At 40.7% G+C, this 17,296-nt stretch overlaps 2 protein-coding genes across 2 annotated transcripts; one reads left to right on the top strand and one right to left on the bottom strand.

Moving 5' to 3' along the window:
- The first annotated feature begins 789 nt into the window (after window positions 1-789).
- Window positions 790-9,202, top strand: LOC111320638 (uncharacterized). The gene is made up of 4 exons (XM_022923287.2): window positions 790-1,819; window positions 2,483-2,730; window positions 4,298-4,423; window positions 6,508-9,202. The coding sequence occupies exons 1-4, from the start codon at window positions 793-795 to the stop codon at window positions 8,815-8,817; spliced, it is 3,711 nt and encodes a 1,236-aa protein (XP_022779022.2). The 5' UTR covers window positions 790-792; the 3' UTR covers window positions 8,818-9,202.
- Window positions 9,105-17,263, bottom strand: LOC111320639 (uncharacterized). Its single transcript, XM_022923290.2, has 5 exons — window positions 17,077-17,263; window positions 16,121-16,953; window positions 13,201-13,448; window positions 12,595-12,720; window positions 9,105-12,009 (listed from the first exon to the last, which is right to left on the bottom strand). Exons 2-5 carry the CDS (start codon window positions 16,734-16,736, stop codon window positions 10,522-10,524), a joined length of 2,478 nt encoding a protein of 825 aa, XP_022779025.1. The 5' UTR covers window positions 16,737-16,953; window positions 17,077-17,263; the 3' UTR covers window positions 9,105-10,521.
- Between the last annotated feature and the right edge of the window lie 33 nt (window positions 17,264-17,296).

Consider the following 17,296-nt stretch of genomic DNA (forward strand, 5'->3'; position numbering starts at 1 on the left):
TTTTGAACTAAGTGCTTTATTCAGTCTTCGCCATGTTCTTCAGTTTTCTAACTAATGACTGACTCATATTTTCCTGGAGGCAGCGTATTCATGAAACAACAAACAACGGTCTGCAACAATGACTTTGTGTCTTTCATTAATTCATTCCCCTTTCCAGCTGGTTTCCTCGATTAGTCAGTTAAGAATGCAGAGCGACAATCAACGGCACTCACGCGGATACAGTTTGGCTCAGACATTTTTTGCCCCCTTCGTTTCCACGATTATAAGTAGTGTGAAGCTCTTAAAAAAAGATTGCATCTTTTAACCGTTAAACGTTGCCATGATCAATCAAAATCATGCAACCTAGAGAGTCCCAACTACGGGTCAATATTAACTGACCATTTTCGCATATAAGTTAATTTGTTTGACACAACACTTCTGAATGACACTAAAATCAGCGTTAAGTTGTAATGCTTCAGATTATATGCCCTGTAGAAGCTTAAAGCGAAGTTCACTGCTTTGCACCACTGCCAGTCACCACTGCCAGTCAACTACAATCAACTATTTCGGTGTTTACTTGGAGCAAAATTTATCACGTGAATTTTCCACCTTTACTGACGTCATTCTTTGCGATATTGAGTTATAACAACATTGAAGTTCAAACAAAGCATTGTGGTCAGTTAAGACAGCAAATCTTTAAGGGTCAATCGCGATCTCTTTGTTTGCTTTCGTCATTGTCGCTTTGTTTTTAGATACAGAACACGTTATATGTCAATGACTGGCCATAAAATAAAATCGTGAATGTTCCGCTCCATGGCCATTTTACTCTTTCCGCTAGATGGGAGTATCACGCCATGTCAAGGATGTTTTTCACGAAAAGCGCAAGTAAATAGGTGCGAGTTCCCACGAAGAAAACGTAATTTTGAAAATATGGGAAGTCGTAATAGAGTTTGTCCATTAAAGGAGGATGAGAAATGTGTGATTGAAGAAGATAGCTTACAAGGAACATGTCCTGTTTCAAATGGGTTGGCGAATAGCTTCGCTTCACACTTCTCTGCCGTGGAGTTTTGTGGTCAAATTGCGAGACTTGATTCATCCCTGAGTCACGACCAAAGTGCTTTAGCGGAGGAAAGTACATGTGAAGGTCAACCTGAACCTCCCTCAAGAGTTTCTCCAATGGAAGAGGAAGCAAAGCGAGAAAATGAGCAGAATAGCTCGCAAGAAGCTGCCCATCATGTTTCGAATAGTTCGGCGAATGGCTTTACTTCACAAGTCTCCGCCGTTGAGTTTCGTGGTCAAATTTTGAGAGTTAATTCTTCAATGAGTAAAAGTGCTTTAACGGTGCAAAATGATCTTCCTGCTCGACCTCCCTCATCACCGAGTTCTTACTCGAAGAGAAGGAATAGTGATTTTGTTTATGTTGAGAAAATGCTGAAAGAGATAAATGCCTCTGCAGGCGCTGATACGTCTTCAAGAAGTAGAAAGGAGAGTGTCCCTGCCTATGAGCCCATTTTGGAATTTTCAGTCGATGGGACTACGGGACAGAACGAAGAGGAAAACAGAGGACAAGAGCCGAGCGAGAATGGAGAGGAAAGTGTTGGAGGGAAAAAGAATAAAACCTGCTTACCTGTAGCAGAGGAGCCGAATCAAGCTCTACTGAAATATTTCGTCACGCTATCGAGCTCAAGCGATTGCGATGATAAGCTGGATTTAGGACACATTCAATCGCTATTACTTGAAGGAGCTTGTGTGAACACCTGTGATCGCTTCAGTCAAACGTTGCTCCATGAAGTGTCTAGAAACTGGGGGACCGATGTAGCGCAATTTTTTATCGATAAAGGTAAGTCACATCTGAGGTAAAACCAAAGGATTGCTACTAATTTGAAAGGAATTGTATCATAGATATGCTGGGGAATTTAAAGAAAAGAAACTGTTATCAATCAATATACTCCATACGATTCCTGTAATTACATTTGGCAGTCTTTAACAATCTCATTGTATTTAAATGTTGTTTTTGTATCTCTGCGACTGATGTGGATATAACCCTGCTGTAACCTTGAATCATATCATGACCTTCGTTATTTAAATGCCGTGGAGCCTCTACTTAACCCATCAGTTCACTCTATGGGAACAGCATTCTAGAACCCTCCACAACTTTGATTTGCACTTGAAATTTTTTCAGCATTGAATGTATCTTAGTGACTTCTCACCTTCCGTAAGGTTTCAAAGCCATTTAGTTGTTCTCTTGCAAGAGGTTCAACTGCAAGTAAAAGCAATCTTGTATTTTGTATTTTTAAAAAAGCATACCTTCTTCTGTATGTACTTTCACTGATTAGACTAGTTTCATCAAGTCTAAATCTAGTTTTCATTTAAAGACCTCGTCAGATGATTTCCATCCTGTTAGCATTGTCGCTCTTTAATCACTTCTCTACGAACTTTAATTTTCTTTTCGTTTTTTAATGGGAACAAAAAAAACCAATGTTATTATGGCATTTTGTTTCAGGCGCAGACGTCAATAAGGCTGATGATTTCGGACGAACACCTCTACATGTGGCAGCCTCAGCTGATTATTCTGAGATGGTCAGATTTCTTATCGACAATGGTGCTGATATTGAATTGACAACCAAGGGAGAGAAGCAAACTCCACTTCATTTTGCAGCCAAAAATGAAGCACCACAAAGTGTTAAAATTCTTTTGGCCTATGGTGCAGAGACGGAGGTTCGAGACTATAAACAACGCACCCCACTGCAGGTAGGGTCATTTTTACTTTTAAGCGCAGCTGTTTCAGTTTGTCATTTTCTCTTCTGTTTCGCTTTCCTTTGTTTTGTTTTTGTTTTTATTTTCTTTTGTGTTTCTTTTGTTTTGTACTTCTTTTTCAGTTTTGATTGTTTGTCTAAAATTGTAGGTCGTCTTTTATTTAATTCGTCCTTATTCATTGGTCACCAAACGAACACTTTTTAATCTCCAAGAGAGGTTAAAAAAAATACGTGATTGCGAGATATTTTGTTCCTCAGCTAAAGGCCATCGTACGGAAGGAAAAAATATAGGAAGATTCAGAGGGTGGTAACAAAGCCATCCCAAACCATTTCTGCACCTTTTCGTTGTTGTTTAATATTTTCCTCCATTTCTCTGGAAACTTAGAGGTTTTAAATGGATATTGATGTCTTCTGGTTGTGGAACGAGTTCCACTTTAGCACAATATTTCAGCACTCTCCCTCTGCTAATTCAAATTCTTTGGGTTCGCGACCTGATGAACAAACACCACAGCAGAAATGATTAAAAGCTTCAGATCCGAATCGAAAGAAGTGATACTTACTTACTTACTTACTTACTTACTTACTTACTTACTTACTTACTTACCTACTTACTTACTTACTTACTGCCCATCATGCATGTGTGGCACATAGGGCAGCAACAAAATCCTTCCAACCCTGTCTATCTTTGGCATTTTTTTAATGGTGCTCCAGCTGTAATTGAGCTCTCTTAGTCCCTTCTCTACATTCCTGCGCCAAGTTGTTTTCGGTCGCCCTCTGCTTCGTTTACTTTCAGGTGTCCAGCGCATTGCAATTCTGGGGCTATGTTGTTGCTGGGCGTCCGCATCACATGTCCAATCCACCTCTATCTGAAGAAGAAGAAGATATAAGTCAGTATATACGCCTTTTGCAGCTGAAAATGATATCATTAAAAAGATCACTTCATAAAAATGCAACTTCAAAAGTAAACGTCACCAAAATTACAATAATCATTGCTTTAGTGGTAAAAAAAAAACCCAGACGAAATCAAAATGTTAGGAACTGGAGATAGAAAACCTACAACTTCGTAACTTTGTAGGCCGAGAAAAAGGTGGACAAAAATTTGCAAAATTAAGATAAATTACGTAATAATCGAGTGTATTACATAACACGAAAGAACTTAGCAAAATTCTAGTTTCTGCTTTTCCTTTCCTGCTTTTATTCCCAGATGAAGAGTTAATTCTTCCCTGACGTAGAATAGGTTTGTTAGTACGATATGACTGTAAAGACATCAGTAGAGTATGCGTAGCTAGATTGCGTCAAGTTCAGTCAGGGTCGCGGTTAAGCGAGTCGCCAGCCGTGAAATCTTATTCAAATATTTTTCAGGAGTGAAAAAGATGCTAATCTTTAGATTCTTGGTAAAGTGCATTTCTTCTGTTCAATTTACAAAGCCTTTCTTCCTTTCGGTCAATTTAGGTAAGAAAATAAGATCATGTGAAAGAAAACAAAATTGAGGGGGGGGGGCAGGTGTTTCGCCAAAGATATGTCATACAGCACATACAACAGCTTCTGTGTTTTATTTACAGCTTGCAGCCGAGAGCAACAGCGCTGAAAGTGCAAAACTTTTGCTGGAAGGGGGTGCTACTGCCGGAGCAAGAGACGACAGTGGAATGAGTGCACTTACCCTGATGATCACGAAGATGCCGAGTGTTGTGAGCGGGATTTGTTCTTTGCTATCAAAATTATTTAATCAATTTGCATATCGCTGCTTCTTAACGGAGTATCACAATTAAACAATACCAGGGTTATGCGTTAGACGTGTATTTATAGAACAGTCTGCGAAAATCTAGCCTTCCACTTTTGGCATTAGAAACGGAGTATGTAAGTGATTGGAGAATCAATGCACTAATTGACGCGTCTATTGTAAGAATATTTCCTTTGCGTAAATGGAGGGTAGATGCCTTCGGGGCTTCAAATGTGACAATGCATAGAGCGCTAATGAGACACAGCCCCCTATGGCTTTCCTGATTTAATCAGTTTACTCCCAAACTCTCTTTCTTTTAATTCAGGTACCATTTCATTGCAATTCTTTTGCACCGCGATTGCGTAAAGGCATAGTGTTTCACTCTCAGAAGTAATTAACAGTGGTACCTTCCTCGCACGAGTATGGCATAGGGTAAAATATCGACTGGACAGGACTATTTTTTCGGACCATTTTTTGGACCATTTTTTGGACCATTTTTTGGACCATTTTTTGGACCCTTTTTTTGGATCATTTTTTGGACCATTTTATAAGGGGGAAGCACACCATTAGTACTCAGGGAGGGGTGGGTGCAGTCTATAAGTACAAAGGGAGGGGTGAGAGGCCGACTGTTATCACTCAGGGAGGGGCGGGAGGTGGTTGTAATTGTAAACACTACTGGTTAATGGAGCTTTAACTCGATCGTACAAATCATTTTAATCGGTCTTAAACCGGTTGCTATAGTGATTGAATACGAGTGTTTTGGTTTCGTGCCATTCGATCTTGATGTTCAGATTTAGATCTCCTCGAATTATTGCTTTGCTTCGATAGAATATAAGCAGGCGAAGCCTTTCAACATTTTTTACCGCTTTTTCTCAAGGCAGTGATTGGTATCGCCGAGGGACTTGAAGTTTTGCATTCATGGAATGTGGTACACCGCGAATGTCCATTTCGGCAGCTATATATGGTTTGTCTTGCGCTCAACGTTGGACGTCTGCGCGTGAACCAATGTTCTCATCGAAATGTCGAAAACAAATTTTTCGAGGTTTGCGTTTTCGAGGTCTGCGATTTCGAGGTCTGCGTTTTTGAGGTCTGCGTTTTCGATGTCTGCGTTTTCGAGGTCTGTGTTTTTGAGACACCCGAGAGAAGGTTGTTTTGCACGACTGTACCAACATTGATTTTATACAGTAAACGTATAAACGTTAAAATTGCGATGGCGCTTGTGAATTCTACATGCGGCTAAGTCAAGGGCTAAGGACCGGAAATTCTGTGATCTCGTCTGATAAAATCAATGACAAAGGAAGATAGATAAATCTGGTAATTACATACTGTATACACAAAGGAAAACTGATGGTGCACAAGTCGCCTCGAAAGGTACACGCATAACCTATGCCAGACCGGTAACTCAACAGCGGAGGATCGTAAACGCGATATTTTCAATAAAAATCAAAGTCCAGTGTTTACGTGGCAGTTTCGCTTCCGCATGACAAAAAGATTTAAAGAAACGCCGTGGCCCAGCGCAAAAATTTTGATATACAAAAAGTCAGTCGCAAAACCGATCAAAATAATTTGCACGATCGAGTAAAAGCTCCATTGTGACCAGTAGTGTTTACAATTACAACCACCTCCCTCCCTCCCTCCCTGAATAACACTCTACCTCCCACCCCTCCCTGATTACTAATGATGTGCTTCTCCCCTTATAAAATGGTCCAAAAAATGGTGCAAAAAAGGGTCCAAAAAATGGTCCAAAAATTGGTCCAAAAACTAGTCCAGTCTAGTCCAGTCCATATTTTACCCTATGCCTACAAGTATTGAATAATCCCCGGAAATTGTATGAGTAAAGCAGTGGAAAGCCACTGACGAAATACATCGCCGTTGCTTACGGAAGAAAGATTTCGGTTATTTACATTGGGAAAGTCAGAGAACTCGAAGATGGTACGTTGAAACCACTTGACACAGCTGAACCTTGCTGGCGTTAAGTGCGTTAAAAGAAAACTTATCTAAGAGGCGGTAAACCTCGTTATTTTTTAACGTATTCTTTCTTACTAATGTTAGGCGCTTCGAGCCTTGGACCAGTTCCACGTAACAGACAGATCTCACCGCAAGCAACGGTATTATCTCAACTTCCTGGAACAATGCGACCCAGATACCAAACGTCAATCAGTCAACCTCTCACCCTTGCAAGCGGTCGTGGAAGTCAATTGCTTCGAGCTGATCATGCATCCGATTTTCCAAAGACTAATCGAAGTCAAATGGGGATTCTTTGGTCTGAGAGCTTGGCTGGGGATCTTTCTGAACGTCCTACTTGCTGTGGCCTACACTGTACTCGGAGTGACGCATCCTACAGACGTGGCTAACTATTATTACCCGCTCAGCAAGAGTGCGTGGAAGATACCCCTGGAGGCTGCCGTCGTGCTTCTAACATTCAACGAAATCAGGAAGGAGATAAAAGAATTTTACCAGTCCAAACGAGAAAATAAAGGCTTCATAAGCTGGAGGAAGAAAGAAGTCAAACGCGATTTGCAATATTGTCATCCTCGATGGACACAAGAAAAAAACTTTATCAAACAACACGTGAAACAGATCAAGCACCGAAAAAAGACTTACTTCCAAGACAAGTGGAATTATTTGGATTGGGTGGCGTATCTAATGCTGATCATTGTGATCATACTTCACGTCATCAATGTCGTCGTTGAAAACAATCAGTATAATGGTTATTTCACTCGGATACATGCCTGCACGATTATCATCATTTGGGTCCGCCTACTAAAGTTTGCCAGACCATTCCCAAGTCAGGGCCCTTTTGTAGTCATCCTAGACAACATCCTAGTGGACACAATCAGATGGGGTTTTGTCATAGCCATGTTTTACATCCCTTACGCGGCGGCTTTTTGGATGTTGTTTGGCCCGGGATCCATGCGTGAGCCTGTGAAAGGATACGACAACGTGGGACACTTAGCTTTCACTATCATCCGTTTCCCACTTGTGGATAACTACAACTTCGATGACCTGGAAAAAGAGTACCCGGTCATGTCGCGTGTGCTTTGCGGCTCTTTCCTCATCCTCGCTGCCATCGTATTGATGAACCTATACATTGCGTTGCTGTCGAACACGTTTCAACGTGTTTATGACAACGCTCGTGCCACGGCTGCCATGCAGCGAGCGCGCCTTTTGCAAGATCTTGAATCGTCTGCCTCCGATCATAGAGTGGAGCGATACAGGGATCATGTCCGTAATAGATGCAGCCCAGAGGGGAACGACTTCTTGGTGATCATATCTGACGAAGAAGAACAAAACAGGAAACAAGTAGAGAAAATCGCCTTGGTCCATACCATTGTTAGTGATCGCCTGGGAGGGAAGAAGTTTGGAAAAGTACGAAAGAGCGAGTTTGACACAGTGCTTGAAGATGTTGACTCCTTGAAACGTTCTCAGGGTGAAATGCAGAAATCTATTGATCACCTTCATCTTCGTTTGGAAGAGATTGGAAGCCTTAATTCCCTTATCTATGAAGAAATTGCTAAATTGGTGCAACACGAGAAAGAACAGGTTTCGGCGATTACTGATGTTAACACCGAAGTGACCAGCTTGAACACTAACATGGAGTACAAGGTTGAAAGTCTTTCCAGAGGCGTCGAATCTGGATTCGAAACTGTGGAAATAGAGGCCAAACTGAGGAACAGTGTGCTAGAAGGCAACTTAGGCGCAAGATTTGACCAGCTGCAGACCGAACTCATGGAAATTAGCTCCAAGTGCGATGAACACGAAACACATATCAAACAGTATGAAGAGAACCTCATGGCAAGAGTAGGACATTTGGAGGCCTTTGTAATAAGTATGAAAGATGACAAAACCATGGAGAAACCTAAAGAAAGAAAACTCAGTCCAAGACCTAAATCCAGAGCGACCAGCCCAAGATCATCCCAACTAGTCGATGCAAACAGAGAAGTGGTCAAGGCTGTAGCAACTTCTTCAGGAAGAATCCCTCTCGACGTGGAAACTGCATCTGTCTCGGATTTTCCTAATGGAGATACGGTAGCAGAGAAGCAGAAAAAAAGATCAAACATTATGTCAGGTCAAGCCGCGAGAGACGAGTTTTTGACTCGACTAAAGGAAACACTGACACCGATTTCACCCCCAAATTTAGCTCCGTGTGGAGAGGATAACGAAGCAGACAAAACTGATCTGGATTGTGCCAATGGAGATACGATAGTTGAGAAGCAGAGGAAAAGATCAATTATTATGTCAGGTCAAGCCGCGAGAGACGACTATGTAGCTCGTTTAAAAGGAATATTGGCACCGATTTCGCCCCCAAATTTAGCTCCATGTGCAGGGGAGAGCGAGGAAAACAAAGGAAAAACTGACTGAGCTTCTATCACGGTCGAAACGTGATAACGTATTCCAATATAATATATAATCACTTTGTCATCACCCTTTGTATTTTTTTCGTAGTTCATACGCCGATGAAATTACAGATAGAAAACTAAATAGTTTAATCGGTTCGATGTCTTGAAAGTGGTAATAACGCCAATCAGTTAGATGATTATGGTGACGGCAAGGGCTACAGCGCTTTTAAGCAGAAATAAAGAATGAGGATAGAGATCGCTTTCAGGAAGTTATAATACAAATTGACACATACATTGTAAATAGTCAGATTTTTCTTTAAATTCTCCGTGTAATTAGCGTAAACGTATATCTCCTAGTTAAACGTACATATGGGAAGGACTCCTTGATTAAAAAGCTTCAATAACAATTGAATGAATAATATATCGAGGCATTCACAGTGCACCCCAGAACGGCATTTCTTGAAACAAGATTCAGTAGCTCGATCGTATATGGGCCCGGTCAATCCGCGTATTTCTTTTATGTATGCTTGCATTGATATTGCAGTGGTATTTGTACAGACTTGAAATGATTTGTACGTTAGTTCGTAACAACTGGAAAGCTCCAATGGTTTCGCGTAAATCAATTTTGCCACAGGTTTAGGAGAGCCATCCAAAGTACATAGAAAGTAGCGGTTTTGCTTATATAGAAATCTGCTAGAAATGTCACCTACGATAGCAGTACGCTCTGAAAGCGAACCTCGAAACTAGGTGGGGGATTTCTTTACGCAACACATAACAAACCCCCTCCTTTTTCGCTCTGCTCTACTATCGTGCTCTCTTTACTAAGTGAATATTGGAAATAGGCCAGGCTGCAATGTGCAGCCGCCACGTTTTCTGTATGATAAACTGGTTGAACTTGAATTTGAGATCAATGCAAGATGTATTTTCGTCCTGTCACGAGCGTTGGACAAAGAAAAAATCATGTTGAGTCCTCGTAAGAAATCGAACTTCAGGCCTCCGTGTCCGGCGCTGCGACGCTCTACTACTGAGCCATGGAGACTCTTTGCCATTACAAGGTTCATGTGTAGCACACGGCTTGCCTTTCATGGAACTATGTCCAGTCATTGTCAAACCAGACTCAGCAGTTGCTTACGTATGCCCAATCTACTTTTGCGGCTCTACCTTCTACCTTATCCTATTAGACAAATATCTCTTCCTTCTACATGATAACGAACGTGGACTGCATACTCAGATTTTACTCTTAAGGTAAAATGATTGGTTGCACAATAATCCGCAATACGTACAAAGTTAAAGGTTTTAAGAAAGGTACACTTTAGCTATAAGGATGTAAATCACTGTAAATGTTTAGTTTTCGTCTTACTTTGTTAAGCCAGCAATAAAATGACTGTCTTGGTCGGTTCCATAACAGCTTTACTAAACTATAAAAGGCCCGTGTAATCGTTTAAAAGGTTAAATGGATTACACTGACATGGTTTTCATGTGATTCGCTTTAGCTTTAACCTTTAATCCTCCTGGAAGAGTCAACGATAATAATAATAATAATAATAATAATAATAATGATTTAATAATAATTTAATATTTATTTTGCGCAAATTAACCTGTGGATATGACCAAATGCGAATATGATCAACGATGCCCCCTTATCAACTTCTGTACGCTTCCCAATGTTATGTACAATGTCAAGAGAAATACATTTTCATCACCCTTTTAGGGGTAATAAGGTTGTTCAGTGCTTCTTCTTTTTCCGTTTGCCTAAAGTATGGATAATATCACCCAACATATCTTTGACTTCACCGATTTGATTATGAAACTGCGCTGACAGGGCTCTGTGCTGTTGTTCTAGTTTCTTTAACTCTTCGCGCAACTTGTGGACATCATTCGTGGACGCATTTCCTTTCTTTTTTCTATCATTGTCTTGTTCAGCTATGTAGGAGTAGATATGATCCACCTGCTCCTTTATTTGGTGCGTCATTCTTTGCAGATCTTTCTCTTCCCCCTCCGACAAGTCGTCGTCATAGTAAAGCTCCTCAGGGTTGCATCTTGTGTAGATGAAGTTAGTGAAAGCGCGCCGCTTTGAAGTGGAAAGGCTTTTCTCCAAAGTCAAAATTGTACTGGCTTGCTGCATAACAGCGTTTGCCTTAACATTGTCATAGACTCTTTGAAAAGTGTCAGACATCAAAGCAATAAAAAGATTCAAACAAATCACTCCTGAGATTGCAATGTATGTACCACAGAGAACTTTAGCCATAACAGGCTTTTCTTTTTCGAGTCCATCGTAGTTGTACTCGTCCACAACAGTCATCCTGAACATGCTGTAGAGAAGATCTGTAATGTCGGAATAACCCTCGATTTGATGTCTACTAAACACCATCCAAAACGAGGCAGCGTATGGTATGTAAAATGTGAAGAATAGAAATCCAAATTTAAGTACATCATTGATCACGTGGCCAAGCATGACAACAAAGGGTCCTAACGAAGTGAACGCGCGCGCATACTTCATAAGGCGAATCCACAAAATCACAAGGGTAGCGGATAAAATATTCACGTGTACCATCAGAGCCCATGGGTTACCATAGAGATAAGCGATCAGATTCGTCGCTATAGAGGCAAGGATCATAAAGTATGCCAGCCAGTCGACAAAGTTCCAGGCATCTTTGAAATAAGCTGGTTCCTGATGATGTAACGAGTCAATTTCTTGCATCAAGTATAACCTTTCTCCAGGCCATCTCGGATGACAGAACTCCAAATCTCCTCTCAATTTATCTTCCCGCCACTTCACCCAAAGTCTGTGTTCTCTTTTCGATGAGAAATATTCCATGACCTCTTGTCTGATAAAGTTCAGTGTCATCAGTACCCCTATGATACTCAGGGTAATCCTCCACCATTTCTCCTCGACTGGCTCATAAAGTTCAGCAGCCCTACTTGGTGTGGTGATGCCAAGCACAGTCCAGACTAGCACGAAAAAGAGGTTAATTATGACTTGGATCCAGGCTCCTCGCTTTCCAAAATAATTCCACTTCACCTTAATAAGCCTCTGTATCACTGGATGCATAATCAAATCAAACTGCTTGAGTTGCACAATGACTTCAAGTGCTGTCCTGGCGCATCCACTGCTCATGCAAGTCGGTACTGGGGGCTCAAGGTAGTTTAAGTAAAAGTATTGCTTTCTATTTGCTCGGTCAGTGGAGTAAAACTGATTTAGTGCTTCTTTAGCCTGCAGCGAGAAAGACAAAAGAATCTTAATTAGGGTCAAAATAGCTACCAGAAAACAGTCATCGTATCAGTTAGTTTTCCTTAGCCGGAAGAATAAAATTCATTACCTCCACCTCTCTCTCTCTCTCTCTCTCTCTCTCTCTCTCTCTCACACACACACACACACACACACACTCAGAAACTGCGTCAAATCGTATTGCCCTCTCTCTATGGTAAAGCGCTCCAGTTACATGGTTGTGCAATTTGCAATTGAGTGGCAAAAGCAGTACGAGATTATATTCTTTTTGCTCCACTTCCCTCTTTTCTTGGTCCAGAAAACTTGCATCACCCTCTTTAGCAAATCTAAAATCGATTGTGACTTGGTTATCTGCATTCTCCAGCTCTTGTGGCAGCTTTCATACATTCACTTTGAGATCGCATTGGTCTTCGTAACATTCTCCTTTTTTTCCGATTACACATTTTTATTAGTTTGGCTCCAATTTTACACACTTAGCTAAATGCGCGCAACTCTGCTCTTAAGCATTCTTTCATCGAGTTGAAACATTTCGGCCGTTTATAAATTTGGCTGAAAATCTACTCCACCTACCACACTGGGCATCTTGCTGATCATCATGACAAGTGCTGTCATACCGCTGTCATCGGCCACACTAGCCTCTGCTGACCGCTCTACCAAGCATTTCGCTGTTTCCGAGCGATCCAACTCAGCAGCGACCTAAAGAGATAGTAGATCAGCGGTCATATTCGAAGAACTCATGATTCAAACGCTGCAGGAGAGAGCATCGCCTAATCTTTTCCTTACATTATTTTCGTATTGCGCATTCTCCTAATGCGTATCGAAAATGCAACTTTCAGACATAGTTAGTACAACTTTTAGCCCTCCCCCTCCCCACGCCCATTTCCTCAAGTTTTCTTTTCTCCTCTCCCTATCCCACTGTTTTCCTATTCTCATTCGCAAACTATCTTTCGCAATCTATCAGTATGATTGCCAGGCCCGGTACCGAAGTAACAATCTCTTGCCATGATGTCTTGCGGTGAACACAATAGTGTAAGTTGTACGCCAACTGATGCTGACTTTTGACATGAATTGTATGTTATATATTACCTTATTGATAGCGCACCCACCAACCGAAATTCACCTTTTCTACAAAAATAAATCATCATTGAAAAATTTTCTCCATTTATTAGTGCAGACCTGCAGAGCTGTTCTCTGTTTGAAATCCTTATCAGTTATATCAGCGCCACATTTCATCAGCATCTTTAGTGAAGAAGTTGCATCGTTGCGTGCAGCGAAGTGTATGGGTGTCTGCATTTCTTTGCCTGTCTTGGCATGAATGTCTGCGCCTCGTTGCACCAGAAAATGAACCATTTCAGGATAGTCCACCGCGGCTGCTACGTGTAGAGGGGTGCGGCCGTATTTGTCAGCTTGATTGATAGACGCCCCTGAGTAGGAAGTGATAAATCATTTATTTGAAAAAACTGTTTCCAAGTAACAAGCCCACTACAGTTTCTTCGTCATGATCAAAAAGGAGCTATTGGTGTTGATGTACTTTATGGGTGATAACCTTTATATTGTACTCTATGAGTGGTAAGCTACTGATGGTAACCCTGTGGTCTGGAGCGGATTTCGATTGAGTGTCATAAATCTGACCAAAACCAATGTGATCAAAGCAGCCAATCAGATCGATGGTACGTCTCAATGGGCCAATGAAAGGTCAAAGTAAAAACAAGTGAACTGCCGTGAAACGCGGGAAAATGCGAGTGACCAAGTCGCAGTTGTGTCAGTCTCATTGGTTAAGAAAGTGGTGTGAATTTTCTTGACCAATCACAAACGCTAACTTTTGACCCTCGATTTGAAATTGCTCCAACGTACCAGCCATCTACTTTGTCATCTATTTTCCAAATGAACTAGTGAAATACTGCCGAATTTATAAAAAATGTCCGAGTTTTAATGCTTTAAAACTTTGGCGCATCGCGTGAGAAGTAAAATGTGTGTCCAAATTTTTAAGTGCTCGTACTGCCTTCCATAAAATAAATGTGCATTATGACTGAAGTTTGTAGAAAACAGACCAAAAAGCTAATATGAAATCGAAAATGTTTACATTAGATTGCTATGAGGCGTATTCTAATTGAATTGGGCGCCATAGACAGCCTCTTTGATTGGAATGTTCGGCACACGGAGGTGACGATTTCATTTTCTTTGCACGGTCGGAAATTTTGAATTATTTAAGAAAACGCTCTTCTTTTTTCCACCACATAGTAAAGCCCTCCACGATCTATAGTTTACTTGGGTCTTTCATTCACTTTATGTTCATCAGTCGATATAAATTAAAAAACGAAACTGGTCCATGATCATGATACAACGACTGTTTTGGTGATAAAGTTTCGCCGAAGTCTTTCTTCATCGTATTACTTTTACAGAGTGGTCATGTTTGACGGAGGACGTTTCCATGCGAATAGCTTATACAGCTCTTTGAAAAGGAACTACGCTATGTGTAATCCGACGTACTAACTGATTATTGCCATTAAAATAAACCTTTATGAATCCAATAACGTTCAAGATCCACAGATAATTTGTCTACGAATGATCAAAAACCCTCTCTGAAATATTGTTCTGTACTGGAGACTTAAACGACATTGGGTTTACGTTAGAGATACAACGCTTTTGAAATAGGTAAAACCTAACAACACGAAAACTTTGTTTGTGTGAAGAGTGATTAAGGAATCCCTATACATAGCAAATATTTCCTTTTCCACTTTTAGTATGGGCATGAGTATTTCAAGAGTACTTTTCGTGTCCTAATTTTCTGTTGTTGTTGTTTTACTTCCCTTGAGAAATTTTGGTGAGAACGAAGACATCTGCGATTGCCTGTAGATTACGTTTTCAACGCTTCTAAAAGAGCTAATCAAGTTGTTTTTCTTTTAATGCTATTATAAGCTGCCATATAACCGGCTACCTGTGTATCGTCAATTTAGTTTTTCTTGTAATTAATATTTCAGGAAAAATGGAAAAAGAGATAAACGAAAATTCAAATCTCTAAAAGCAATGAAAACAGAGCAAACCGTACCTGTTCTACGTCAATGTTTACTTTGGAACGTTTGGAATCAGAACGTTTTTGGCAAACTACAGGCTACGCATAGGACTGAATCAGACTTAAAAGAAAAAGTGAATAAGTGCGCGGTACAAATCGCGCCAAAAGGCAAGTGACAGTCAAGTCAATGGGTGACTTAATGCAAAGCTAAGTGAATCGATAAAGTGAGCTATAGTGTATTAAGACAATAAAGACAATAAAAACTGGTCCATGTCAATGTTCGTGAGTTCGATTCGAAATGACCTGCCCCAGTAAACAGATCTAAACTTCTAACAATTTTAGAGCTATCTAATTCTTATTGCCGGCGCAGTTTGCCACTGTCCTTTGCGAAGTTAGAGGTTAACACCATTTTAAAAGAGCATAGATTTTTTAGTTTCAAGTCAAAAAGGATCAAATCGTCAGCCTCGTATCATTTGACATGCTCACCACATACAAGAGTTGGTGCAATTTCTTTCCGCTCGATGCTTATGAAACACAGTCGGTGGTAATAATTCTCATTTCCTAGCATATTTTAGCTTATCATTTGACTAATTCCAATTTACTCAGAATAAATGATAAGATCACGATAAAAAAGGAAAATCTTGTGCATCTTCTCAGTGCTTTGTACATCACGAAAACTGTTTTGTTTGCACCCATACAAATAAGAAAATTTTTGACTTCCTTCTAGCTAAAATTAAAAGCCTTTTCAAGATGCATAGTTGCGCGCGTTTGTGAAAGGAGCTTTTTTGAATGACAATTCCTAAAGTTTTCAGAAAAACTAATCAAATTGCGTCTGAAATAAAGTGCGCTTAAAGGAAAAAAGCTACTGCAATCCAAGCCACAAGTGATTTCAGCGCTGAGATAAAAAGTACAAATGTAACTATATTTACTAAACCAATAATGATTGTACACTGGAATCTAAGCATCTGTCTCCCCATGTTTACGTGTAGTTTTAACGATTAAAAGCGATTTAAAAATTTAGACCTTCGTCCACCAAACTATTACGCGCTGAGTTCAAAACCTATCCAGCCATTTCTCTCTTACCTCGTTCAAGTAGTAACTTAGCAACGGAAAAATCCCACTGCCTCGCAGCCTCATGCATAAGTGTCTGTCCGTGACGATCCGCCGTGTTAACAGATGCGCCATTCTGAATAAGCGTCTCCACGAACTCCAAATCTATCACTTCCTCATCTCGGGTTGACGCGGCCAGCTTGGCAAAATAATACAACAAAGCCCGGCTGGGCGAGCTCACAGCCGTGACCCCGCCATCATTTCTGTGTCCCTGGTGAATGGAAGTTAATTCCACTAGTTCTTCTAAATCACTCAACTGTGCCGCGTTTATCCGTTGATGATTCTGTCTTTGGCTTTCGCGGATTGTCGGAAAGTCGATTCGCGCTTTTTGATGCTCACGCCATGCAGCTACATCGGATCGTCTCCTGGCGTACTTTCGCCATTTTGACACGTTTACCTTAGCTTGCCCAACTGACTTCAAGGGAGAAACCATGCGTATTTTTTTGTATAAGCTAGGGTTTTCCTTTTCTTCAGCGTTCCCAGGCGAACAAGCTTGCGCTCCCGTGTTCTCGTCAACAGTTTCATCTTCCTCTGTCGCGAGTTGAACTGGAATCACCTTGTTCTTATTTACTTTTCCATTTGCCGTCATTTTGTTTCGCTTATCGCTTGAAGTCAGTTTCTGAAACGTCTATGCAAATTATCCTTTTCAATTTCTTCCTTCCTGCATGTGGTGGTTCTTCATCTTACTACTTCTTCAATATTAATAAACAAACGTAACTTCCCAGAACATTTTTTGGTTTATCTGCCCACAAGTGCTGAACTGCGCCAATTTTCAGAAACAGTTTTGATGCTCTTGTTTTATGACGCTGAAAAGAAATATCTATAAAATTAATACTTAATCGCCAGATGCTAACTTGTACAAATATAACCACTAATAAAGGCAAGTTGTAAACATAGAAAAAAAAACCAAAAAATTTTCGTTCCCATACCTGACTTCCTGTCTGTATAGTAGCGACGGACCCATTTACATCGCGTGGCTCCGCGTCAAGGCTTTAAAATCTCAAAAGATGCATTTCGCTTTGCATCTTGCTACCTGCGACTTCTGTCGCTGATGGAAATTCCTCAATGGCGAGAAGTTTTAAATTTATTGTAATCTTCTGGGCGATAAATCAACCATGCGCACATAAGCGACTGTTTGTTTATCTCACC

This window comes from Stylophora pistillata, chromosome 1 (assembly GCF_964205215.1).
Source record: "Stylophora pistillata chromosome 1, jaStyPist1.2, whole genome shotgun sequence".
In the NCBI taxonomy this organism is placed as follows: domain Eukaryota; kingdom Metazoa; phylum Cnidaria; class Anthozoa; order Scleractinia; family Pocilloporidae; genus Stylophora; species Stylophora pistillata.